Source organism: Hemicordylus capensis, chromosome 4, assembly GCF_027244095.1.
Source record: "Hemicordylus capensis ecotype Gifberg chromosome 4, rHemCap1.1.pri, whole genome shotgun sequence".
In the NCBI taxonomy this organism is placed as follows: domain Eukaryota; kingdom Metazoa; phylum Chordata; class Lepidosauria; order Squamata; family Cordylidae; genus Hemicordylus; species Hemicordylus capensis.
This window is the reverse complement of record NC_069660.1, coordinates 278963260-278989569: the sequence shown is the minus strand read 5'-3', so window position 1 is coordinate 278989569 and position 26310 is coordinate 278963260. Positions and strand designations below refer to the sequence as shown.

Sequence of the window (26310 nt, the reverse complement as noted above, 5' to 3'; positions counted from 1 at the left end):
CTTTTTGCTGAGTTCTGGAATATATATTTCACTTAATTAACCAATGGATGCTTTCTAAGACTTTCTGAGCCAGTTGAGACATGACAACAACAAACCATAGTCTGTTGTGAAGTGAATGTGTGAGCAGGAGCCTTGGCCTCACTCGCCCCTCTCCTTTCTTATTGGAGCCTTGGCCTCACTCACCTCTCTCCTTTCTTAATGTGTGCCTGGCTACATTCAAGGGAAGGAGATTGGAAGCATCTGTGTTGGTTGTAAGAAACTGCAGCTTTTCTTTATGTCTGAATACAGGAAACTGTGGTTGGTTCAAACCTCAGTTAACAGGGCAGAATATTTTAACTAGTTACGGTTTGAGAAACCCACTATTTCCCTTATTTGGACCTAATGAGAAACAGGGGCACTTCTCACGATCAGCAAAAATCAGGCTAGCAGAGGCTAGCCTGATTTTTGGTGACCGTAAGAACCACCAGGCTCGCAGCCGAGCCTGGTGGTTCTTGAGCGGGTAACCCGCTCGAGAACCCCTGGTAAAAACCAGGTTTGCGGAGCGAGCGCTCCAGCAATCCTGGTTTTTACGATCATGAGTAGCCACAGTGCGCTGCAGCACCTACTCATGAGTAGACCCCCGGCCGGGAGGCTTTAAAGCAGCCTCCCGTCTCGGGGGTCTCCCCAGTATGCCCTGCGCAGTTGTGCAGGGCATACTGGGGCTTGCGGGGGCCACGTGGCCCCTGCTTCCCCCACCCCCCGCCGGCTCCATCTCGGAACCGGCCATCAAGTGGGCGGCCAGTCTGGCCGCCCAAGGCTCCCTTCCCACTCACCAGGAGAAACCGGGTCTCACTGATTGTTAGACCCGGTCCACAGTCTTGTTACAAATTGCAAATGAAAGCTTCTAATCTCATCACTTATTTACTAAGGAGGGATTGGGAGAGACGAGCATGTGGCACATGAACCAGAGGCTTATGCCTCCTTGTTCTTATCACAAACCATGGTTTGTTGTGATAGTTCAACCTGCCTCCCCTTAATTTACCCTCTTTTCTGTTATGAATTGATTTCTGATTTTAATTGTATATCTTAATAGGGTTTTTTAATGACTTATATTCTCTGCAAGGATGAGTGAGCGAGGCACCTGGACTGCTATGAAGCTCTCCAAGGTCTGTCAGTGTTTCTGTGGAGGAGGGCTGCTCGGTACCAGCTATGTGTTGTACAACTGCAGTCCTGACTCCCATTATTCCCAAAGAGAGGCAAGGCGCAACTGTAGTGGTGCAATGCTTAGCAGGGATAGAGTAACCTACCTCTACAGCTGCGCTGAAAGGCTTTGGGGAGCTTCACAGCAGCACAGCCTGTCAGCATTTCTTCAGAGAGTGTGAGCCAGTGTTTGTTTGTTTGTTTGATCCCATATTTAGTATTTAAAAACAAAACAATCTGCAGATGTTTAGATTATATAATGTGCCCTTGTGTTGGGTGTGGCTAAAGATATGGGGCAAACACAGTATGTGGGTAAAGATCAAATGCTGTCATTTCCATAATGGTCTTTTAATACCATTGTGGAGGTTTGTTCCTTGCAGCCCTCATTAAACACATACAAAACAAAAAGACACTGTGGAAGAAATCTGATGCCAGTATTGTATGTTCTCATCTGCATTCACAGGGATTTATCTGTCCCTTTCCTATCCACTGAAAAGAGATTATGACATGATGCTTAGTTACAAGAAGGATAAACAATTAAAATGACTTGACTTGGTTGCCCGAAAGGGACAGACTCTGAGAACATTAGAAAAGAAACACTTATGGCGCAGCGGGGAAGTAACTTGCCTGGGAAGCAAGAGGTTGCTGGTTTAAATCCCTGCTGGTATGTTTCCCTGACTATGGGAAACACCTATATCAGGCAGCAACAATATAGAAAGATGCTGGAAGGCATCATCTCATACTCTGCAGGAGATGGCAACTGTAAACCCCTCCTGTATTCTACCAAAGAAAACCATATGGCTCTGTGGTTGCCAGGAGTCGACACTGACTCGGAGGCACAACTTTATCAAGAAGCTGTCTTAGAGAACTGCTCCCAATCCAGAGTTTTTGTGTTCAACTGGGATATTTGCATTCACTTCAGTGAAAGAAGTAACTCCATGCACACAAAGGGAAGTGTACAAAAAGCTGTCCTCTCCACTGAAGAAAATGGAGAATCTCTTGCGTGTGTAAGAGATCCTGCAGTACCCTTGTGTATGTGGAATTTCTGGGTACCCACAACGCTTCCCACATGGTCTAGATTGAGGCAAATGCTCCCAAAAGAATATTCTGGCATACAAAAGTACTGAGTAGCTGATCCCATGATATTGCATCTATCTGAGGTTTCTGCTAATATGTGTGGTGCTACTAATGCCTTCATAATATTGGCCCAAAGTAGCCAATTATATGATGCACAACCTATTTGCTGATTATTTCAGCAAAATGATTACATTTAGTTTGCTAATTGTTCCTTTTGGGGTGGTAGTCTGCTCCCACTAGACTGATTTACCCTTCCTAACGTATTTTGAATGCTCTGTAGTCTCCAACTTTTTTCTTTCTGCTCTATAGTCTCCAGCTTCTTTCTCTTTCTTTCTTTCTTTCTTTCTTTCTTTCTTTCTTTCTTTCTTTCTTTCTTTCTTTCTTTCTTTCTTTCAGTAGCTGTTTTAAAAAAGTAAACTGAGGTGCCTGACTTTGTATAACTAGAAATCTGTGCCCCTATTATAATCGTATTGAAATTAAGGGATGGGTCTATTGTTACAAATTGACTTTGAAACTGCGGAATTGCATAGAATGGATTAATCCAATAGAGCCTATTCGAAAATAGGGCTGTTCTACGACCTTGGGATTTTTTTCTGCTAGAACTAATTCTGATCTTGGTGACTCTTCTTTGTTTCACATTTCTTCATCTAAGTGATAGTTCATTATTTTTGGTTGCATTTCCAGCAGAGACACAGATCGTGTCTCATTTCTTTTGCTGAGCTGGAGAGGTTGAAAGTGGCCCCTGCAAGACTACAACTTCCAGTTGCCCCCAAATGACGTTTTCTGACATGCTGAGGAAATACTAACCCATCAGGCTACTCTCAACAACAGAGGGGAGGGAGCAAGCTGGAGGAAAAAAGACTCCTCGCGTGCCATGCACGAAGGCACCTGGGGTGGAGAAAGGAAGGCCATCTCCCGCTACCCAGCCATCCACTCACCCTTTATCTGCTTGCTACCACTGTTGCTAAAAGAGTGAGAAGTGTACATTTGGAGGGCTGGTGGGAAAGGGGTGGACTTTTCCAAGCTTTAACACAAGCCTTGGGTGCTATGGAAATTTACCCCTCCTTCGGAAGGAAGGTTTCTAAATCTCCAAGGTTCATATCTGAACCTGAGCAGGGAGAATTTTGCTGACATCTCTTATTCATCGGGTAAAGGTAGGTTACCAAAAACTAACATGACATGGGAAGGATTACAGTGATATGGGGCTTAACGGGCAACATGCATGTAGGTTATAGATGTCAGTGTGCCATGCTTTTTTTTTTTTGTCCATAGCTTGGACATATCTCAGGCTATCTGCCTGAGTCATACCTCTTGCTTAAAAATAATAATGGTTTGGATATTATTGCTTGGATGATCCTTTGAGTGTTTGGATATTATTGCTTGGATGATCCTTTGACTGCTGCAATCAAAAAGCAAGCAAAGGAGAGTGTATATATTTTTTCTTAACAGTAATTGATGTTAGTTTAAAAAATATTTAAATTATAAATAGTTTTAGTGAGATGAAAGAATATTGAATGAAACTTGAATATCGATTGCCTACCTGTGGAATACACTAAATCCTTCTCTTGAGCACAAAGCCCTTCAGGATGAAAACAATGCTCTCTCTTTAAAAATAAAAATAAAATGCTTAACAAAGCCTGAAAGCTCTTCTCAACTATGGCTTTGAAGTTGAGGGTTAAGAATGGGCCATCTGGATTATATACAGCCTCTGTCTGTCTCTGTGCTTTTAAACAACATTTTAAACAAATGTTAAACACAGATTGTCACTGATATCATTCACAGAGGGCATGTCCATATAGTAGCTTCCTTCTCCCCTGTTTGCATTCAGTAGCATATAACCCAGGAAGAACTGGGTTCCCTGTTTATGGGACAGCCTTGTAGTAAATATAGGTAGTTAAATGGGCTGAAAAGAAAGAACCATACCAGCCTTGTTGGGCATGTAGACATATAGTCTAGCATGGTCTGAAGAATCTCACAGAATTACACTGTTTCATATTCCTTCAGTGTAAGGGCTAATCCAGTTATAATGCAAGTTGATCACTTAATGATGGTCAAGAGACCATAAACATATTCAATTCATTCTGGTTTTCACCTTTTTAAAGAGTTCTGTTGGCAAAAGTTTTAAAACAAAGTTAAACGTAGCCAGGGTTCCCAACCCATTCTGGAAACCAGCTTCAAGTTCAAGTCCTGGTTAAGTGGGTGCCCTGGTAAGTCTTAACCACAGTTGATACTGTTGCCAGTCCAATACTTTATCACAGTTGAGAAGAGTCTAGAGGCTCTGCTGTAGAGACAGGGGAGTTGGTGGAAGTTGTTGTTGTGGTCCTGTGGCCTGGTCCCAACCTCCTTTGTGTTTAATGAAGCCCCATCATTTTGTCTATATTGACCCTAAATATTGGCTGGATGAGTTTTAATTGTGAGAATATAAGTATGTGTGTGTTTTTATACAACTCCTCCACATTTTGGAATTTCTAACTGTGCTCGAGTGATAGGTTTTCTGTGTATTCATATGTAATATTTGTGTGTAGAGCATTTCTAACACAGGATAATAGTTCTGTTTTTGCTTTATCCCTTGCCTCTTTCGTTTGATGTAGTGATATCACCTTAAGGTGAGCACATCTGTCTTTTGTTATTTGCTTATTGCAGTGTGTTGAGTGCTTTTTCTCAATGTAACATATATGTAAGTTAAATGCATTGAAATTGCATGCTATCCTATCGTTTCCTTAAGCTTAGGTCTTAGTTCCTGGGAGGTTATGAATATATGTTTATGTTCCTTATTTGAGACAAATTTCACGTGCTTTAACTAGCTGCAAAATAGAGAAATATTTGTGAGTGGATGGAAATGTCTTACAATTTTATAGCATCTGCAAGGACAGAGCAAATATTACAGCTATACTTGTTTAATGATCAGAAGTTCCCAGCTGCACTAGTTATTATCTGTAGTTAACATTTAAAAACCCAGTTTGTGATCAGTGTGTAGCCCCATTTCAAAATCTTTAGATTGTGTTTTCTTAGAATTACAACATGATTTATTAGAACAATTTAAATAAATGGATTGGAAAGGTCCATTAAAGCCAGGATATTAATTCTTATTCAGAGCTTTAGGTGCCAAAAGGACAGCTGCCAGGTCCCGACAGTTGTGCTTAGACAGCATTATGGAGACAGCCGTCAAGCACAGTGCTTCAGATTATCGGGTCTTGCTGCAGTGAAAGTAGGTACTAGAAGTAGTTATACAATTGATAACTGTCACAAGGCCATGACCTCCTTTATGTACAGTAACTATGTGTACAGCTCAAGGGAAAAATTGCCATAACTCAGTGGATAATGTGCATCTTTTACCCATCTAGACATCAGCCCCCAAGATCAGAAGTTGAAAGACTTGTTTAAATTCAGCACTAGTCTCCACCCTGGTAGCTCCTGGGATGGGGCTTTCTGTAATTGTACAACACAGGCTTCACCAGATCTAGTTCAGGAGTTCCCAACCTTGGGTCTTCAGATGTTGTTGGGCTACAACTCCCATCATCCACAGCCATGAAAACCTTGGGCTGGGGATCTTGAGCACCCCAGTCTAGTTTCATGGGTGAAGTTTGGTTCTGAAAATAGGTAGCTGCTGGTTTGTCAGACCATTGATTGGTCTAGCCCAGTACTGCATAATCTCACTGGCAATGGCTATCCAAGCAGAGGTTTCCTAGCCCTGCTTGCTGACACCCTCCTTTTTACTTGGAGTTTTTGTGATGGAAAATTCCTTCTGTGTTCAATGCATGTGCTCCGCACTGAGCTATATGGCCCTTTTCCTGCACAAATGAGAGCCTGCTGTTTGGTGGGAGAAAGGACTTCTGGTTGGTTTCCTTTACAACTTAAAAGAAAACAGTTGTAATTTTTGGTACTTTCTTCAAGAATGTGATATAATACACATGCAAGAAGATGAAGAAAATAATTGTGAGAAGTGTCACAGGCAGCTCCATCTTCATTTAAATATTTAGTAAACCTACTCCAGGAGATTCTGTGTTTGGGGAACTAACAATTAGAATGCACACCTAACACTTCCTGAATTTGACTGAACCCTTGCATTGCTATTACTGTAAATCTGCTAGCTATTGTTTGTTAAAGAAACGATCTGTTTTCTTTAGCACATGAATGGCTTCTTTGGAACATTCATTTTAAATTGGAAGTGTGTGCTTATCACAGTAAGCATACACGTTTCCCATTGTAACAAGTCCAAAAGACTTTTCTTTATCTCTCTCACTAGTATTGAGCTAAAAGCTTCTGTTGGACAAGAGAAAAGAGTTTCCTCTGTATTTTGGACACCTATTCAGAACTCACAGTATTAAGTGACAGTTTCATGACATGGTGGGCCACAATCCCGAGGACTCATCCGAGGGCCTTGCCCACTTTCACATGGCCAGCAGGACTTATGGCCTTTTAAAAAACCCCAAAAAACCATTCTCCTGCTATTTCACTCTCTTTTGTGGTTTTCCTTGTAGCCTGATGGACTGCTATTCGGTGTGTGTATGTTTTGGGGTGGGGAGAGTAAAAAACCAAAACAAAAGAGCATTTGGATATTTGGAGCTAGTTTTAAATTGTGGCGGTGGTACCCAAATTAATAAACAGGTGAATTTATGTATATTATTTGCAGAGGACATTTAAATTTAATCAGTTTTAAAAGGCTAGTCTTCTAACTCAGCCTGACTTGCTGTAATTAGCTCATTGAATGCTGTAGTATCCACCCAAATAAATAGGGAAAGGGTTCTTGAGTTCTCAGATGTTGCTGGACTAGAGCTCCCATCAAAGGCTATATTTGTGGCTCAGAATGATGGAAGTTGTAGTTGAGCAACATCTGGGGACCTGATGAGGGCTAAAGGCAACCTCCAGCCTCAGAGGCAGGATGCCTCTGAGTACCGGTTGCAGGGGAGTAACAGCAGGAGAGAGGGCATGCCCTCACCTCCTGCTTGTGGCTTCCAGTGGCATCTGGTGGGCCACTGTGTGAAACAGGATGCTGGACTAGATGGGCCTTGGGCCTAATCCATCAAGGCTGTTCTTCTGTTCTATGATCCCCAAGTCTGAGAACCCCAGACACAGGGATTAAATTGAATCTTGATAGGTGCTTCCTATTTAAAATATTTGGAAGAGCATTTTTCAAGCTAGTTCTCATTTGTGCCTAAACCTTTAAAAGATTAGACCACATGATTCAGATTATATTGTGCCACAAATGGAAAACAAGTTCACTTACAAACCAGAAGTTTCTGCAGGTAAATTAATGGACTAATTTACTTTCCGGTCCTTTCTAACCCTATGACTCCTTTCAACAGTGGCACCACATCTCTGGAATCCTCTTGGGGACAGGATCTAATAGGCACCCAGCCCCCCACTTCTGACAGGCCCTTCAAAACTACCTGCTTAGGCTAGCTTTTGATCGACAACTCAAGTTTATCCTGCTTCAATTGTGTTTTGTTGATTCTGTCAGTTTCCCTCCTTTATAAATGTATTTTTTGTTTGTATGTTCTGTTTTAATGCTACCTGCTTTGCATGATGTATTTTAGAAAAGCAGTATACAAATATTGTAGCTAAATAAAAACGAATATGATTCTATAATGTAGTTAACAAAGTCAAATATTTATGGCTCAAGCAAGTGAGCCTTTCCATATACTAACAGGGCAGCAAAAAGTGAATTAACCACCACTGTGATTTCTGGGGGAAATTTATTTACCAAACACATTCTGTGTAATAAATGAGAACTTGTCCAGTATTCATTTAATCTTTTCTGGGCCTCTGCCACCAGCTCTCCCCACCCAATTGCTTTATTCTATGTATGAACAGCTCTCAGAATCCATCCATAAGTACACATTGCCACATCTACATTACTACTCTGTGGTGTGATCCCACACAGAAAGGATACAAAGGATTGTGTCACTGCATGGATGGGGATGATCACATGGGCCTTTCCCACCTAATTTTATGTTCATATTAAAATAAAGGGAATGCTGCAGAGGAAATTGTTGTGCTCTTGTTCTGTCGAGAAGTTGCAGTTTGTTAATTGGGATTTTTGGTCATAGTAAAAAGAAATTAATGAGAAGCTCAGTTATGTCAGAACCTCAAACAAAAACATCCCCTCTAGGTTTTTGGCCTTGGAGCTTGTTTAAGCAAAATGACTTCAGGGAGGTGGGAGGGAGGGGCAGGCCTAAACACACAGCCACAATCCACCACAAACTTGGGCATGCTTAACCCCAAGAAAATCAGTTCTGTATCCCAACTGTGTCGGACTGTGCCCAAAATGTAAATAAGGCCTATTGAGTCTCTGTTTGAATGTGGATGGATGTTCCCACTTCCTGCAATTCCATGAAGTGGGTTTATTTTGGGAGAGAGGGAGGGAAACCACAGATCAAATTGGGGGGGGGGGGAGGTCAGTTGAGAAAGTAGGGACTACTTCATGGTCCTAGGACCTTTTGACTATATCTAGGACAAATTAAGAGTAGCCCAGCCATTCACTATCAGTGAGGCAAAATAGAATATGACATTATTCTATGGATTACAAGTTGAAAACTGGACACTCATGCCTAATAGTCCTTAATAGCCTCTTCAACAAATTTTGTTTCAGAGTGAGGATAACAGTACAGTATACTAGTAAGGTTTATAGAAATCTCTCCATCCAAATTCTGAGGTGCTGGATCACCTGGTCTTGTTTGCAAACCAGCACTGATGAATTGGCATTCCACCATTCTTCCATCTTTGATTTCTGGACTTTGTTCAGGCACAGACGTAACTTGCTGGAGTTTTCAGTGCACATTTCTTGTTTCCACTTAGATGTTACCTGTGCACACAACACACATTTATATTGATCACTGTGCAGAAAGCATCACATTGTCTGTTTATGCACAGCACATATGTGTTTGTGCATTGTGCATAAAGGGGAAAAAAGACTTGAGCTGAAATCAGTTTCTAGGTGCACATAATCCAGTTTCAAATTTAATTTTGGAAATTATCTAGTTTAAACCAGAAAGCCAGTTGATTGGGATGCAGGACAGAGCAATACAGAATGAGTAACATCCACTGATCCCTATAATATGTATTAGGTTTCTATAAAACACCTTGCACTTACTAGAGGGTTTTAAAAAATTCTTCTGGATGTTGCCCTCTATTGCTTCCGGAAGCCTCCCCTTTCTTCAAACACATAATTTTTGAAACTAAAGGAAGATGTGATAGAACTTACTGTATTTCAGGCACTTAATTCTTCCTTTACTGAACATATTGATAAACGCCATTAAGTTTCCCACTTGCCTTGCCCAAAGCTTCCAAAATATTAAATGTCAACAAGAATTGTAAATAGATGTCGGCTCTCCCCTACTACTGTGCTTGACTGTCCCTTTACAGCTCTTGTTCGGAGTATTATTATGTGGCTTTATACTTAGAAATCTTAACCAGGAAGTATGTGCAGAAGTGAACGAAGTCATTTATTGTAAGGGGAGAGAGAAGAGCTGTGATCATCTGTTGTTAATTAGATAGACTAGGATTTGCCAGTGATGTTAAGAAGATATTGTCATGATGTGCTGCTAATTTGCTTGTATGTTTACTTATTTAAAGCTGGATGAAGAAACCTCGCTGTGGTGTGCCTGATCAGACAAGAGGCAACTCCAGATTTAATATTCGTCGAAAGCGATATGCTTTAACAGGACAGAAGTGGCAACACAAACATATCACTTACAGGTAATGAAAGCAAAGCTGTGACCTGTTCACTTGCAAGTGCTTTGCATCTTAAAAACAAAACAAAACAATCCTGTTGTTGAGATATTATTTTTCAAAGACAAGATGTTGGTATATAGTCTGAAATATTGATTTTGAATGTCTTGGGGAAATGCCCATGTACCGCAAAAACCCTGAATGATTTCCTTGGATACAAATATATGGATATAAAGTGTTACTTGAAGCCTTCAGTATCAGATTAACCTCTTGCCTCCCTAAACACTTTTAAAAGCATCTTTCATCCCCTTTGGTAACTTTTTCTAGAAAACTTGCTCAGAAAGTAGAGAATGAAACTGTTTTCATGACCAGCTTAGCCCTACCTTGGCTGCCCCAGTTATTATCTAATTTAAATATGCACATCAGGTCATTAGAAGGAGGCTTTCAGTATTCAGATTCAGGTCTATGCCAGAGTAGAATTTAGATTGATTTAAAAAACCTGATGCATTCCTGACAAAACATTTTAGTTTGAGTGTGCAGTTCTCTTTAAAGTGTTTAGAATGTAAAATAGAGTGGTGGTCATGATGTCATATATCTGGAGTTGAATCTTTTAAAGCCTTATAGATGAAATGCAGTTTACTTATGAGAGCATGGTTTCTAAGATTAGGGATGTGCACAAGACAGATTTTGTATTTTTGTTTCAAGCTCGGAACAAAATGCAGATCTCTCTCTCTCTCTCTCTCTCTCTCTCTCTCCTTTCCCCAAAACCCCCATAGTATCAGTTTCAAGCTGAAACGCTCTGCACATCCCTATCTAAGATTGGGCAGCTGTATATAATTAAAGGATATATTGTTCATCAGAGATGTGGGTTTTAAAAATAAATTGAATTGGAAATGTTTACATCATTTTCATATAATGTGAATTATTTTCCTTCAAAGGTTTTTGGTTATACAGGTTTTCCTGATACCCTAAATAGACTGTGATCTGATTTGGCCTTTTTGGCCTATTTATAAACTTAAAAAACAACAACACCCTCCACCATATTGATTTCCCACATTGTAGCTCAAAGGTTTTTCAAGTAGCCAGATAGTTGAACTGAAATATTTAATGGGCGGGGGTGGGGGGCAATAAAGACATTTCATGTGATTTAATTGTTATACTGAAACAAATTTATGTGAATTTTAAATTTTATTTATTTACTGGAGTGTTCAATAAATCAATAAAGGATATGTAGCCTCTCTCACACTTCCTAGGGATGAAAAACATTAATTACAAATTTGAAGTTGCTGAACTTGCCTAGTGTTACATTAGTAGCCATAAATTTTCACTAGTTAGTTTTATGAAACAATGCTGGACTAGCATTGTGCATGTATAGTAGTGTGAGTTCCAGACTACCACTGTTGCTTGAGCTGGGGAAGAGACAATTTCTGCCACTCTTTCCTTCCCTCTGAAGCCCACTAGGTACCACCAAAATAGGCCCTTAAAGTCTTGCAGCTCTAGGGATCTGTTTTGGGGTACACAGAGGAAAGAGGGGATTGGCAAAAATCACCCCTTTCTCTGCTTAAATGATGGTGCAGCATTAGTCTGGAACTCACACACTGCTGCCCCTGCACAATGCTATTATGGATGTTGGCCAATGAAATTTTAGGTACACCACATAAAGAACATGAACAACACTGCTGGATCAGGCATAAGGTCCATCTAGACCAGCATCCTGTTTCACACAGTGGCCCACCAGATGCCTCTGGGTAGCTCAAGGCAAGATGTATGTGCATGCTCTCTCTCCTGCTGTTGCTCCCCTGCAGCTGGTATTGAGAGGCATCATGCCTCTGAGGCTGGAGATGGCCCACAGCCATCAGACTAGTAGCCATTGATAGACCTGTCCTTCATGAATCTTTCTAAGCCCCTTTTAAAGCCATCCAAGCTGGTGGCCGTCACAACATCCCATGGCAAGGAATTCCATAGATTAATTATGCACTTTGAGAAAAAGTTCTTCTGCTTGTAGATCCTAAATTTCCCAACCTTCAGTTTCATGGGGTGACCACTGGTCCTGGTGTTGCAAGAGAGGGAGAAGAGTTTATCTCTGTCTACCCTCTCCACTCCATTCATAATTTTATACACTTCAATCATGTCTCCCCTTTGTCGCCTCTTTTCCAAGGTAAAGAGCCCCAGATGCTGTAGCCTAGCCTCATAAGGAAGGAAGCTTATGTTTTGCATCTCTGTTGTGCATGTATCATTCTTCTGAAGAAGCCTGCCTTGGATCCCTCAGAGTTCAGCAATTACAAGCCTGTCTCCAACCTTCCGTGGCTCGGCAAGGTGATTGAAAAAGTGGTGGCCTCCCAGCTCCAGGTGGTTTTGGGAGGAAACTGATTATCGAGACCCATTTCAATCTGGCTTTTGGGCAGGCTATGGGGTAGAGACTGCCTTGGTCAGTCTGTTGGTTGATCCAATTGGGAATTGACGGAGGGAGTGTGACTCTGTTAGTCCTTTTTGATCTATGGGCGGCTTTGACTATTGACCTTTGTTCTCTTCTGGAATGTCTGAGGGGATTGGGGGTGGGAGGCAATGTTTTGCTGTGGTTCCGCTTCTAGCTCACAGGCAGATTCAAGATGGTGTCTCTTGGAGACTGTTGTTCTTCAAAATCTGAACTTTCCTATGGTGTCCTTCAGGGCTCTGTTTTGTCTCCAATGTTGTTTAACATCTACATGAAACCTCTGGGAGAGATCATCAGATTTGTTGCAGGACATTATCAATATGCTGATGCCACCCAAATCTATTTCTCCATGTCAACATCATCAGGAGAAGGCATAACCCCTGCTAACTGGGCAAAGAGGCACCTTCTACCGTGGTGATTCTCTTTATTTAGCAGGGGGAGAGTAACTGGCCCTATCCACCCCCAGCACAGTACTTCCAGTGACTGTTGCTGGTGTGTGTCCTATGTTTCTTTTTAGAATGTGAGCCCTTTGGGGACAGGGAGCCATCTTATTTGTTTTATTTCTCTTTGTAAACCGCCCTGAGCCATTTTTGGAAGGGCGGTATAGAAATCAAATTAATAATAATAATAACAACAACAACAACAACAACAACAACAACAACCTCCCTAAATGCTTGCCTGGAGGCAGCAATGGGCTGGATGAGAGATAACAAACTGAAGCTGAATGCAGATAAGATGGAGGTACTTATTGTGCGGGGTCAGAACTTGGGAGATGATTTTGATCTGCCGGTTCCGGATGGGGTCACAGTTCCCTGGAAAGAACAGGTACGCAGTCTGGGGGTGCTTCTGGATCCGAACCTCTCCCTGGTGTCCCAGGCTGAGGCGGTGGCCAGAGGTGCTTTTTATCAGCTTCAGTTGATACGCCAGCTGCATCCGTTTTCTTGAGATGAACGACCTCAAAACAGTGGTACATATGCTGGTAACCTCTAGGCTGGATTATTGTAATGCGCTCTATGTGGGGCTGCCTTTGTACATAGTGTGAAAACTACAGTTGGTTGAGAATGCGGCAGCCAAGTTGGTCTGTAGGTCATCTAGGAGGGACCATATTACTCCTGAGTTGAAGGAACTACACTTGCTGTCGATACGTTTCTGGGCAAAATATAAGGTGCTCGTTATTGCTTGAACCATATCTAACCTGTAAGTAAGTTATACTACTTACACGGGTGTTTTTTTGGTTTTGGTTTTGGCAAAACTGGTAATCTATATCTGTTTCAATTGGGTTAGCATGCCAGGTTGAAAACCAAAATATCCTTGATTGCCCCATTGAAAGGGTGCCCCTTTTGTGTGCACCTTCCTCTTCTTCGCCCCCCCCATTTTCAAAAGCAGGGGGTGGAAGGACATCTTGCCATCTTGCTAGTACCCCAATAATACATTATTTATTGTTGAATTTTTATACCCCTTTTCATTAAAATACTCCCAAAGTGGTTTACAGTACAAGGGGCCCTCTTTATTCATGGGGGTTCTGTTACCACCAATAAGCACGAATACGGAAACTGCAAGTAAAGGTACCTTACCCCATGGGAATCCAGGGTTTAGGTTCCTTACTCTTAAAAAAGAAAAGAAAAAGCCAATAAATAAATAAATAAATAAATAGCAGGAAAGCAGCAGAAATAATGTCAACAAAGCATAGAACCTTGCTCTCCTAGTTTTTAGCTCTCAAGGAATGCCCCCTTCCCCCCACTTCCTATGATTTTACACTTTTAAAACTGTTTTAACAAAAAAGCCACAACATGACTCCATGCTTCAAAATGGCAGGTAGAAATGACGTTAGAAGTCATTTCTGGCCACTCAGGAACCACAGATAGGCAAGATTTGCCTATATTTCCTTCCAGGGATAAAGAAATTGGGTACAGAAAATGGGAAGGGTTGGTAGCAGATTCAGATATAGAACACAGACCAATGAAGTACCTAGTAGAAGTAAAGGTATATTATGATATTCTACTAGGTACTATATAATGTTTGTGTTCTATAAAGAAGCTGGGTCTCTAAGACTCTTCAGTGAATTTACACAATTAAAACAATACACAATGAAATAAGCAATAATTGGCTGCCTTAGGCTGCTGCTTCACCTTGCTTCATGGAAGGGCTGCCCCTGATTGGATGTTTCACCTCCCCATGTGCTTTACATGGCATCAGGATGGTACACGGGGTGCGGAAGAGGCATACACGGCCACATTCCTCCCCATGTGATTCGGCAGAGCCAGCTGGACATGTCATCCGAGTTGCTCCCCCATATTGATGTCAGCTGAAGATCCTATTGTTCAGATCTTATTGTTTAGGTTGCTTCTGATCTGTCTCTGCTGAAAACGGAAGTGCTATTGACTTTCCATTGTCTATTATCTACCATTTTTTGTTTATTGTTAAATACAGTCCTTAAGAAGGGCACTTGCCGGGTTGCTAAGTATGGCAGCCTTTTGATCTGGCTGGTAAGAAATCTCCAGGAGAAGGGCAAATGATGTAGTTGGGCATGGAGAAGCTCTTGATTTCAGTGAGTTTAAGGTCATGAGTTTCTGGCCCTGCAGTAGCTGCAGGAGGTATCTCATGTATATAGCTTGGTTTGAGAGGGGAAAAGAGAGATTGGACCGGGTCTCATGATCTGTGAGACCCGGTTTTGCAGGGTGAGCGGGGAGAGCGGGCTAAGCCTGCTCTTCCCCCTCACAAGTGGAGAGGAAGCCCTGGGTAGCCGGATCAACTGCCCACATGATTGCTGGCTCTGAGACGGAGCCGGTAGGGGCTGGGGGGAGTGGGGGCTAATCGGCCCCTGCAAGCTCCAGCATGCCCTGCGCAAGTGCGCAGGGCGTGCTGGCAAGACCCCCAGAGCAGGGAGATGGCTTTTCGTCTCCCCTCCGGGGGTCTTCTCGTGAGTAGGCGTGGCGCGAAGCCGCGCCACGGCTGCTCACGATAATTAAAACCAGATTTGCGGAGCGCTCGCTCCACAAACCTGGTTTTAGGGCAGGGGTTCTTGAGAAGGGTACCTGCTCTAGAACCACCGGGCTCGCAGCCAAGCCTGGTGGTTCTTACAATCGGCAAAATCGGGCTAGGCTCTCCTAGTTGTGTTCAACGAACAGGAGCTGCCTGGCTCTCCCCTTCCGCAAGCTCTGGCGAGCCTCTCGCCACCTCACTCATTCACAGCTGGCTTTGTTGCTGGCTGCTTTTTAATTTCTCACTTGTAGTGAGGTCAGTGTGGGCCTTTCCAGGTGCTGGCCACGCCCCCTGCATGTGACATCACAGTCAGGGGTGTGGCTGGTGTGTGTACGCTGTGCATGTGCATGCATATAATCTGTCCACGGGGCTGCCAGGAAGGCAAGCAAACACAGGCCCACTCTCTGCTAGCTACTCCTCTTCCCACAATGGCAGCAAGAGGCACTTGGTGTGTGTGTACATAGGTACAAGAAGGAGAGAGATCGAGCTGAGTGGTTGGCTTAGGGGGCTGAGAGAATGAGCCTGCAGTGCTGCTTAACCTGCAAGGGCAGCAGCAACAGCAGGAGATAAGGATGAGGCACCTATAAATCTGTTGTATTGCAGTGCCCATGGAATAGTAGGGAGGGTGTGCCACTCTGCCAAAATCTTGCAGTTAGAGGATGGAGAAGTTGGAAAAGCTGTCACTCTGCACTTTTTGAAATTGGACTGGGAGGCAGTTTGAGCAGCTGGAGAAGGTGCAGAGCGGGGAGCAGAAAGGAGCCAGTGTGTTTTGTAGCAAGCAATGTTATACTGCAAAGCAAGTTGGGTTAGAAGGGAGTTTGTGCTGCTTGGTTCATGCATTGCGTGAGGGGGATTAAAACTGGAGTACTGTAAATTGCAGCACACACCCTTGCTCGTGCCCATCCATCATTCCCTTCTCAAATGCACCCCAGGACGTAAAGCTTTGTGCTGCCTCTGTGTTGATGGGGTGAGCCAGAGAGTTGTCAGGAACCCTGCAGAGCATATGTCTTTGGCTGCTGTGTCCTTAATACATTGGCGCAAAAGCTGACTTATTAAGTCCCCAGTGGGCCATCATACATGGCTTGTAGGCTGCATTTAGTTTAATAGCTCACAGACTTAAGCTGGGACTAATTCAAATCGGGCGAGATAAATGAAGTAAATGAATAGGAAGTTTATCAGGGGAGTTAGTAGCTTAGATCCAAAGGACTGTGAGAAGGAGATCAAAATGCAAAAGTGCTGTTCTGTGCATTCTTGTGCAGACAATAGAGGAGGCTTTTAACATGGCAACAGCACACTGGATTAGTGGTGGGATTCTAGTAAAAGAAATATAATGACAGCGGAAGAGAGAGGCAGTAGGATATAAATTCTGCTGGGCCATAAAAAGGTCTCAGAAAGAGCCTGTGCAAGGCTTTGCACCATTTCTTGCCCAAATGAAACCAGTTAAAGCAGTAGGACTACCAGAACATTCACAGTTGCCTCCACTTGCACCTGATGACCTTATATTGAATCAAGGCAATTTTTTCCAGTTCTTGTGTCACCAGGGCACTTTCCAGATCACACCCTACAATAATGTCACTATGTATCTGCTAAGTGTGCTTCCGTACTTCCTGTGTTGTGACACTGCAGTCCCTGTGCTGACAGCAAGGTGCTGTTCACATTTCTGATGCTTTCTTTCAGAGTTTATCTTTGTGTCATAGTGCTACAAGGTTGCATGTGCATCACAAAAAAGTGGCTGTATTTTGTTGTTGTGGGAGTTTAAGATTCTGGGGATTGTTTCAATACAATCCTGCCAAGGCGAAACATGTTGTTGTTGTTCTAGGGTGTAATCTGGAAAGCGCCCAGATTTAACTAAAGGTTGCTGTGACCATCTTTTAATAGGGCTTGTGTGATGGAAGTGAATTTCATTCAAGGTTTGCCAGATGATGGCTGTACTACAATCCAGAAATTTACAGGAGTCAGCCCTTTATAAGCACAGTGACTATACTAATCCTTTGATCTTCTTCACTCATTATCACTGATTACTCTTATTAATTTGCTTAGTCCTCTTTTGAACTCAGTTATATTATTGGCTTTTGCAGCTTCCCAGGGCGATAGATTCCATAGATCAATTCTTTAGTGTGGGAAATTTTGTCACTTCTGCATTATCAGTGTCCTAATTTCATAGAATGTTTCCTGTTGCCTGTGTGATTAGAAACATAAATAATTGGGAACCCTATTTATTTTTGTATGCATCATACTGTGGTTATTTTCTGCATATTTTTATTGCCATATTAACCTTTGATTTAACGTTTTACACTAGGACATAATGAATCTGGCTAGCAAAGAGATAAAGGTGGCTTCTGTTCCTAGAACAGCCTTGCACCAGATAATGGGTGTGCTCAGCTAAGGCTGAGTACAGTAGCAATAAAATTTTAAGCTAAATAAACAAGCCCTCCTTTAACAACCCCATCAAACTCTCCAGGGAAAATTGTTCCCTAGTTCTCAGCTTCATTCACCCCAAGGATCAGCATACTTTTGGCAATGTCTTTCAGCCACTGCCTGAAGTCTTCTTATGCCCCAGGAAGCAGTTTCTTTTATAGTTTTCAGCCACAAGGCTTGCAGGACTGATCAGGAAGCCTCACGCAACCCTGGATAGAATAGACGCTACACTGCAGATAGCTGAGATAATCTAGCAGTACTGAGTAAAACATTGCATTGGAGCAATTCAGACATACCTTGTTCCATTCAAGAACGTCCAGTGCATTTGGACCATCACAAGTTGAGAAAAGCTAGGGTGCAAGAAAGTTCTCAGTACCTTCACAGCATATAAGGAACTCCTTGACTTTGGGGTGTGTGTGTGTGTGTGTGCGCATGTGTGCGCCCTTGACCCTTGTTTTGGTTTGGATGCAGGGGTCACATTTGATTTTTTGTTCTTCAGTAAAGGCACTCAAATATATTTTGTGTGTGTGTTTGTGTGTGTAGGGGAAAATGACATAATTCTAATGTGCCATCTCAAGTTAAGACTTTTAAACACTTTGTTTCACTTGCTTGAGTTTTTACCCAAGCAAGTGACCGTTTGGTTTAGCCATCAGCCTCTTGGGCATCCCTCTTGTCTGTAAAGTGTAACCCTGTTGAAAGTAGACAGCGGAATGAACCTTGGTGCATACATTCAAGGCACAATTATGTTTCAACTCTGAATGCCAGTTCAACCCCCATACTTGTTCTGAAGGAAGCCTGGAAAGAGATAAAACACACCACGTTGTGTTCTCTACCTTGAAGACTGAGATCTGTATGGAAAATTGGTGTGTGGATCTAGAACACCATTCTTTATTCCGGCTTCAAATCGCACCCTGTGCCCATTTTCAATATCCATAAATACAGTGATAAACCACCTTGAGAGACAATAGAAATTATGACATGCACAGAGAACAGTGTTCTTGAAAGCTTGTCCCTAACTTGTAGTATTTCCATGTATGTGCAGCGAGTTTGGTTTTTCTAGCACCAGGCTTAGTCAAACAAATATCCCCCAATGTTCATTCTGTGAGGGCCACATACTCATCTGGAATGTGTGGGTTTGCTCTGAACATTGGAAGCTCTGCAAGCCCCTCTTGTTGCGGGGTCAACTCCATTTAATAGCCTGGTTTGATAAGAAGGCTATCAGGCAGAACTGCCCTCCAAACAAGATGGGCTTGGTGAGTCCCTCTTAACATTTGGATATCATGTGTCAAATATTCAGCACACTTCACACTTATCCTCAGTCATCCTCAGTTAAAGTGGGTCAGTTAAGCAAAAGAAATCATTATGGTTTATTGTCCTTTATACTAATTTTAATAAGCTTCCAGAATACCTCTGGATATAATCTTAAATAAGCTATTTCCACTTTTTTCTCCCACCCCTCCTTAGCAGTGCCCCCACCACCACCACTGTCTTCAATTTCAGTGACTTACCCATAATGATTCTGATGATTTATATTCTATGAATGATTGAGAACCAAGATAGTATTTGTTCCCAGTGTGCACTTACCAATATTGGATTCATTTTCCCTTTTATCGTCCAGTTGCCTCATTTTGAGATAAAGCGCTACAGTACTTGCTACCTACTTTAGATGTATCCCTCTTGAATTATTTTGTATCAGCATATTGCACTGTCCACACCTTTTCACCAGATAATGAATTAACATGATAAATGGCACAAACTCTTGGAACAGCTTCCCATTCTCCTCATCCTCTTGTAAAATATGTGTAGTTATTCCTTCTCTCTGCCTTATATCTTAATCCATAAAGTTATTCCTGTATCATAACTGTATAAAATTGCTTTAATGGGCATGATCAATAATTTTAAAAAGCTATGTTGAGACTTAGTAGTGATTCTCAAAGTGTGAAGGAGGCTTCTTTTGTAAGGAACAGACTACTAGGAACGATAAATAAATAAATATTGTATATATTCTGCTTCAGTGAGTATTCCCAGGGTGGCTCACCCAAAAGAAGAAAACAAGACTATTAAAGCAGAAATATGTAATACAACCCAACCATTGGTAAAACAGCAGAATGAAAATAGCAGCACAACATCATCCTGCATATCTCATTGTCCAGTATTAGAGGAACCTCAGAGGTTAACAGGTAAAACAAAAAGGTCTTTGCTTGGTACCAGAAGGACACAGAGTCTGTTCACACGAGCAGTTCTATCCGGGCTTGCATAGCCGTACCCAGGTAGGGCTGCTTGTGTGGAACACTGGGATTGGACTACTTCAGGCTGTTGCCGCGGTAGAAGGGTGCAAGCCTGCACATGTGTCTGCCTGCAGCCTGTGCAGACACAGAGCTGGGCAGCTAGAGTGCCTGGCTGTTGGAAATCCCCCAATGCACTGTATTCCTTGTGTGGTGCATTGTGGGGTTTATGGAGGCTGGGCTGCAGAACACCGTGCCACTTGCCGCAGTGGGGATCTTGTATGCGGCCAATCAGCAGCAGCGCCAGGATCTCTGCAGTCCTGTTGGGGGACGTAGATATACTGCTGCCTTCCCTCCAGCCCTCCCTAGCCACCAGGGATTTGGGTTGTGTGAATGACCTTTTTGTATTCTATCAGTGGGGCACAACTGAGGAGGCCCTTCCCTTACTCACCGTCCGTATTAAGATAGTAAGGGTGTCGAAAAAAGGATTTCCAAAGATAATCTTGGTGCATGGCTAGGTTGATATGAGAGCATGCACTCCTTCAGAAATAGGGTTGCCAAAATTCCATTGCCTCACTTCGGGACACAAGGAGGTCTTGGGGGTGGGGGCGGAGTCATCTTGGGGGCAGGGTCATCTGTGGGTGGGGTCATTCTAGAAGCCTGAGTTGCAATACATTTGTAAAAACAACAACAAAACGAGCTCCATGATTTCACAAAGCTTCTTGTTCACACAGACCATCCCACGTAGACATAGAACAAGTGTCAGGTGAAAAATTAAGAGAATCCCTCAGGTTTCTCTCTCTCTCTCTCTCTCTCTCTCTCTCTCTCTCTCTCTCTCTCTCTCTCTCTCTCTCTCATACACACACACACACACACACACACACACACACACAATCCCCACAGCTTCCTCACTGAAAGCCCCATTGAAAGGCTTTTTTATCTGCCAGAAGAGGTGAGTTTGTTAGCAGGAGTCTGTAGGTCTATTTACATTTGCCAAGTAAACAATTAGCAACTTGCAGGATGTCAATAAAACCAGGCAATTGCTCTTGCAAGTTTGCAGAGCAGCTGTGGCTTCTTTTGTGAACTTTGTTGTTTCTTTTACATTATAATATGGACTTCACCCAGACTTCAAAGCAAATGCTTTGAGGGATGAGGGAGAGCCCCAGGCTTTGCCGATAATATGGGGTGGGAGGGCAGCATCCCATTGGGGACAAGAGATTTTTAAAGATATGGTCCCAGGCCCATTAGCCATTTGAATTGTGTGCAAAAATGCACCAGGAACAAGGGTAGCTCCTTAAGCATTGGTGAGACCCAGGCCTAGCATTGGCAAGTGGAACACTCGGGAAGCTTCTGGGGCCCGGAGGTGACCTCTGTCTCTGAATCAAATCCCCAAAGCTTCCTTTCACCCTCTCTGATGAAATGGGGGTGGGTGACGCTATGCTTTCCTGGGATCTACCCTCAGCAGAGAGATTGCTCTGATCCCAAATCTAGGAGCACGCTGCTCCTTCAAGGTAGGCTGCCACCAGTTGAAGACTGATCTAAGCTACTGACCAGGTTTAGACACTGCTTCAACAACCTAGGACTGCCCAGCTTGGGACTTACACTGTACAGCCAGAGTCTACACCACCCAGCTCTAAACAACAAGATTTTATTCTGAAATAAGCTAAACAGTAGTGAATGACCTTACGAGACGCATGGGGAAGAGTTTTGCAAATAACTCTCTAGAACCTGTTAAATCAGACTGAAGCCACTTCTAAGTATATGAACTTTATTAAGAAACAAGGGTTGCGTACAGAATAAGGAATTGGGGGAAAGTAGGGTGAAACTGGAAGTAAGGAAAGGCACACAGGAATACAAAAGAAAATACAAAAGCATTTACTAACTGACTAGCACTGAGTTTTAGCTTAGTCTATCAGTAGGCAGGTCCTTGGCTGAGAGAGTGTTAATCTCTACAGCTTTTCCTGTGGAACATCCATTTGCAGATTAAAAATGGTGAACACTGGCCAGGCCTTTGTCCTCTAGCTTTAAAGCCATGAGGGAGGGCGTGAGCTGGGTCCAGGCGACTGCGGGTCACACACCTGTCTGTAGTTCAAAGAGGATTCTGCATCTCACTATTCAGAGGGGAGGAAATTAAAGTGGCCCTATCTCCTGTGTCAGATAAGGTTAGGGAATTGGTGAAGGGAGGGTCTGTTAGACATTAGTGGTGTGCACGGACCGGTCCGGAGGCCATTTTGGAGGCCTCCGAACCAGTCCAGATCTGGACCGGTCCGGCGGGGGGGGGGGTGGCTACCTTTAAGGGTGGGGGGGTAGAACTTACCCCTCCCGCCGCTCTTCCCCCTCCAGCGCTGCTTTTAAAATCCAAGTTTTCGGGGCAGCAGCGTTCTTCCCTGCCGCCCCGGCCCCCGTTGTTGCCTGGAAGTAGCTTAGAAGCCAACACGCATGCGCGCAACGTGGTGCACACATGCGTGTTTGCATCTAAGCTACTTCCGGGCAACGACGTGGTCCGGGGCGGCAGGGAAGAACGCTGCCGCCCCGAAAACTTGGATTTTAAAAGCAGCGCCGGAGGGGGAAGAGCGGCGGGAGGGGTAAGTTCTACCCCCCCGCCCTTAAAGGTAGCCACCACCCCCTTGCCGGTCCGGACGGATCCGGACCGATGCACACCACTATTAGACATTGTGGAGTGATGTTCTCACTTCAAGATGATGGAGGTCTGTGCTTGTCACACCCTCCCACCATCCTGTTTCGTGATTGCTGCCTTCTCCCACAATGGGCGCCCCAGTCATGCTCCATCACTGCTACCATCTTTCATCCTGTCCAGAGAACCCACGCAATAACACAGAATCTTCTGGGACAGGCTTCCTTTCTGGAGCAGTGGGCTGGCTCAGCTGCCTGGATCAGTGACAGAGCCATAGGATAACCACAACATTTTATCTTTTTGCTGCCTCTTTCTCTCTTTTCAGCTCTAGCTCAAGATTGCCATTACAGCTCTGGTCAGAGGTGGCAATAGTATATCCTGAGTACGGTATATTACTTTTTAGGTCAGCTGTTCCTATCCATAGCGATTATGTGACTGAATTTGATCTTTCAATTTAATTTATTGGACTCAATACACTTTTTGACATATAGAGCAGTCTCACTACCAGTGTAGCCTCTTCTGACCTTTCTGTGGATTTTAAACTCACCCACCTTGACTTTGAGGCTTCTAGAATTAGCATACAATCTTCTGTATCTTGTTCTTCATATATTTTTGCATATGATATTCTGTGATGCCTTTTGACTGTTTGACTCTCCAGTGTATGTACATGTGTGGAGAGAGTGAGAGCGCAGTGGCTGAGAAGGTGCTGGTCTGGCAAAAGGCAGATCACAATGCTTCATTACTGAAGAGAGTGACATATACGCAGGCAAAAATCCCTTAATATCCCACTTAACATATTGCCAAGGTTGGACCCAGATGAGATCTGATTATAATTAAGCCAAGATGAATTTTTTGTACAACACCATGGGAAACTGGTTTAAAATAAAAATAAAGGGGTAGGGATGATTGCAGAAGTAAAATTGTACAATATATTAGTCGTGGCCTTAGACTAAAAAGGTGATTTTTGTTGTTGCTGAGAATAGTCAGTCCTCAGAAGATGCATCTAGAGGTGGTTGATGAGAGAAATAAAAACGAGATATCAATTTTTATTTTTATTTAAAAATGCCTCAATTACTCATACCAGAAATGAGCAGGTTTCTAATAACGTCTAGATGTTATTGATGTCTATACAAATTGTTTAACAGTGAAAGCCCTATATATGCCGTGAAGGAAATCTTCTTGTGTTTTGTACCGTAGAAACCACTGTAAAAAGTTAAAGTGCTCAAAGCAGTTATCACATTGAAAATAGTGCTTGTTGTCACAAACTGCTATTTTTGCTTTTTGCTCCCCCCCCCCTTTTTTTTTTTTTTTTTGACAGAATAGATAGATGACTGTGGATGTCCGGGAACAATTGCTTTTCAGACAGAAAGGCAGAATTGACAGAAAGGGACTACTTAACAATTTACCTGTTTATTGAAAATGGCACAAAACTATGTATTTCTCCAATTCAGCCTTCCCTACATCTGTCATCAACAAGGCAGGCTCATCTATCACACAGAATTGTGTGTATGCTTAAAATTGTGCTCTTGTGTTATTACTATTAGAGTTCATGTATCAAAACGTCACTTTTTTCTGTCTTATGGTTACAAAATACCCTCTGCTCAAGGACAGAATTTTTAGTCCTAAGACAGAGAATCAGATACTGGGGAATGGGTCACCTCATTCAAGTACTGGAAATCTTTGCTTTCAGAAGACTAATCTTTGTTATTACTGTTGTCTTGCCAAACTAATGATATTTATATAGCATAGATGCTTCCCAGTTAGCAAGTTTGTAATGTATTGTTCTCTCTTGATGCTGAAAGTACATGAAATCATGATCGTATTAGTCAGTTGAGCTTGGCAACTGATGACTTCAGTGGAGTTGACATTGTATTTGTTACAACGGATATTAAGGCTGCAGTTCTAAATACATTGGCTGACCTCCACTCTAATGATGTCCTTGCACAGACCAAATTGGTACTAGTGCAAAGAGATTGCATAGCTGTGCGAAGTTATAGGGATGCTTAAAACTGCACAAAAGTTCCCTGATAAATATATGAAGCATGTCATAGGTTGCACACTTGGTTGAACAAATGCAAACAATTTTTTTGCCAGCACAGCTGTAGGCAGCCTCAGCTCTCCAGCTAAACCACAACAAGTTGTAGTTGTTGAACAACTCCCATCACCCTCGGCCACAATAAGTTGCCTGTCCCTGGGCTAGCACAACTCCTGTGTGGAATGCAAACTCCAGACCTAGCGCTGCACATTTGTAGTCTGAATGTTAGCCACTTACTATAAGTCATTCAACTCAGTGAGATTTGCTTCTGAGTAAACGTGCTTAGGATCACACTGTAGATCAGTTAGTCTTTTTTATTTGTACATGTTCTTCTACTTTTCTTTCTTTTTTCTGTGTGAATATTCTAGTTTTTCTTTGAACTTCCTATTTTCTTTAGACAGATTCCCTTTTCCACTCTCATTCAAACCTTTTAATATGTGTTTAAAAAAACAGTAACCAGTTGAAGAAGATTAGCTGCCTATGTGACTCTCAGCACTACGATGACAAAAAGCTGTATGGCCACATTTGAGATTAGCCATTAGTTAGTCATAATTCATTTAAACTAAGGGCCATACAGGATGTTGCATGGGAGTTCTGCATTACACTGCTCATGGTTTTTTACTTTCTTAAGAAGCAGTGATGGAGCCTCCTGATTTGAATCAGGGCCACAGGAGGAGGAGGGCTTAATGGCCTCATACCATTTCCTGACTTAAATCCCCCTTTCTGAAGTTTCAGTTCTTCACGGAGGGGGAAAGCATACAGACACAAACCGGTACCTGCTATGGATGTGCACGAAACTTAGCATTTTGTTTCGAGCTCGGAATGAAATGCAAAATGCTTGAAACATTTCATCTAGACAGTAGCCAAGCTTGTTTCGAAGAAACAATCTTGTTTTGAACACCATTTTGGAGGGCTGTTTTTCTGGGGACAACTCATCTACCAACTGGGGTTGGTAGTTAGACCAAGCCTCTGCCCCAGACTTAACATGTTGGACCACCTCGGAGGACTGGTCTATGGTAGACCAGTCCTCTGAGGCAGGCCGACGTGCTACGTCGGGAGCAGAGACTTCGTGTACCTGCCTCATGTGGCGGGTAGACCAGATCTGCTCTCCCGACTTAGCACTTCAGCCTCACATGAAGGGTAGACCAGCCCTCTGAGGCTGGCTGACACGTGAAGTCTGGAGTGGAGGCCTGGTCTACCTGCCATCCCCAATTTGGGAGATCAGCTCTCCCTGTAAAAACAGCCCTCCCAAATGGTGCTTGAAATGGTTTGACTCGAAATGGTGTGATTTTGTATTGAGCTAGAAACAGGCCCTTTATTTTAAATGTTTTGTACATCCCTAGTACCGTCATGTTTTCCCCTCATCAGCTAATAATACCAGGCTTTTTTGGAGAGGGAGGGTAATATTTACATCAACTGTACAAGAGCAAAGAGTTAATCCCCCTTCTCCTGTGCAGGGGCCCCCATTGGAATTCCTCCCACCACCACCATACTGCTCTTGTGGCTGCTTTTTGAGAAAGCGGGGGGAAGGGGAAGTCCCAGTTGTAGACACCAATGTCACATTTAATTTGTTGCAAGATCTCAACTTGCTATTTCCCACCCTTAAACTGGCATGAATAGTGAAAATACGTTTTGAACAGACCATTTTGAATGC

General features: G+C 42.9%; 1 protein-coding gene across 7 annotated transcripts in view; it reads left to right on the top strand.

Moving 5' to 3' along the window:
• Nucleotides 1–26310, top strand: part of MMP16 (matrix metallopeptidase 16) — a 350260-nt gene that overhangs the window by 157811 nt on the left and 166139 nt on the right. For 3 of the 7 annotated variants that reach the window (XR_008306306.1, XM_053246793.1, XM_053246795.1), the window contains exons 3-4: nt 4848–4862; nt 9832–9954. Coding sequence is in view for 6 of the 7 variants with exons in the window: in XM_053246793.1 (XP_053102768.1) it covers nt 4848–4862; nt 9832–9954 (138 nt within the window). In the remaining variant the exon portion in view is untranslated. Of the gene's footprint in view, nt 1–2940; nt 3411–4847; nt 4863–5350; nt 5465–7562; nt 7713–9831; nt 9955–26310 lie in introns of those variants that run through there. The other 4 variants (XM_053246797.1, XM_053246796.1, XM_053246798.1 and 1 more) reach the window with 4 other exon arrangements.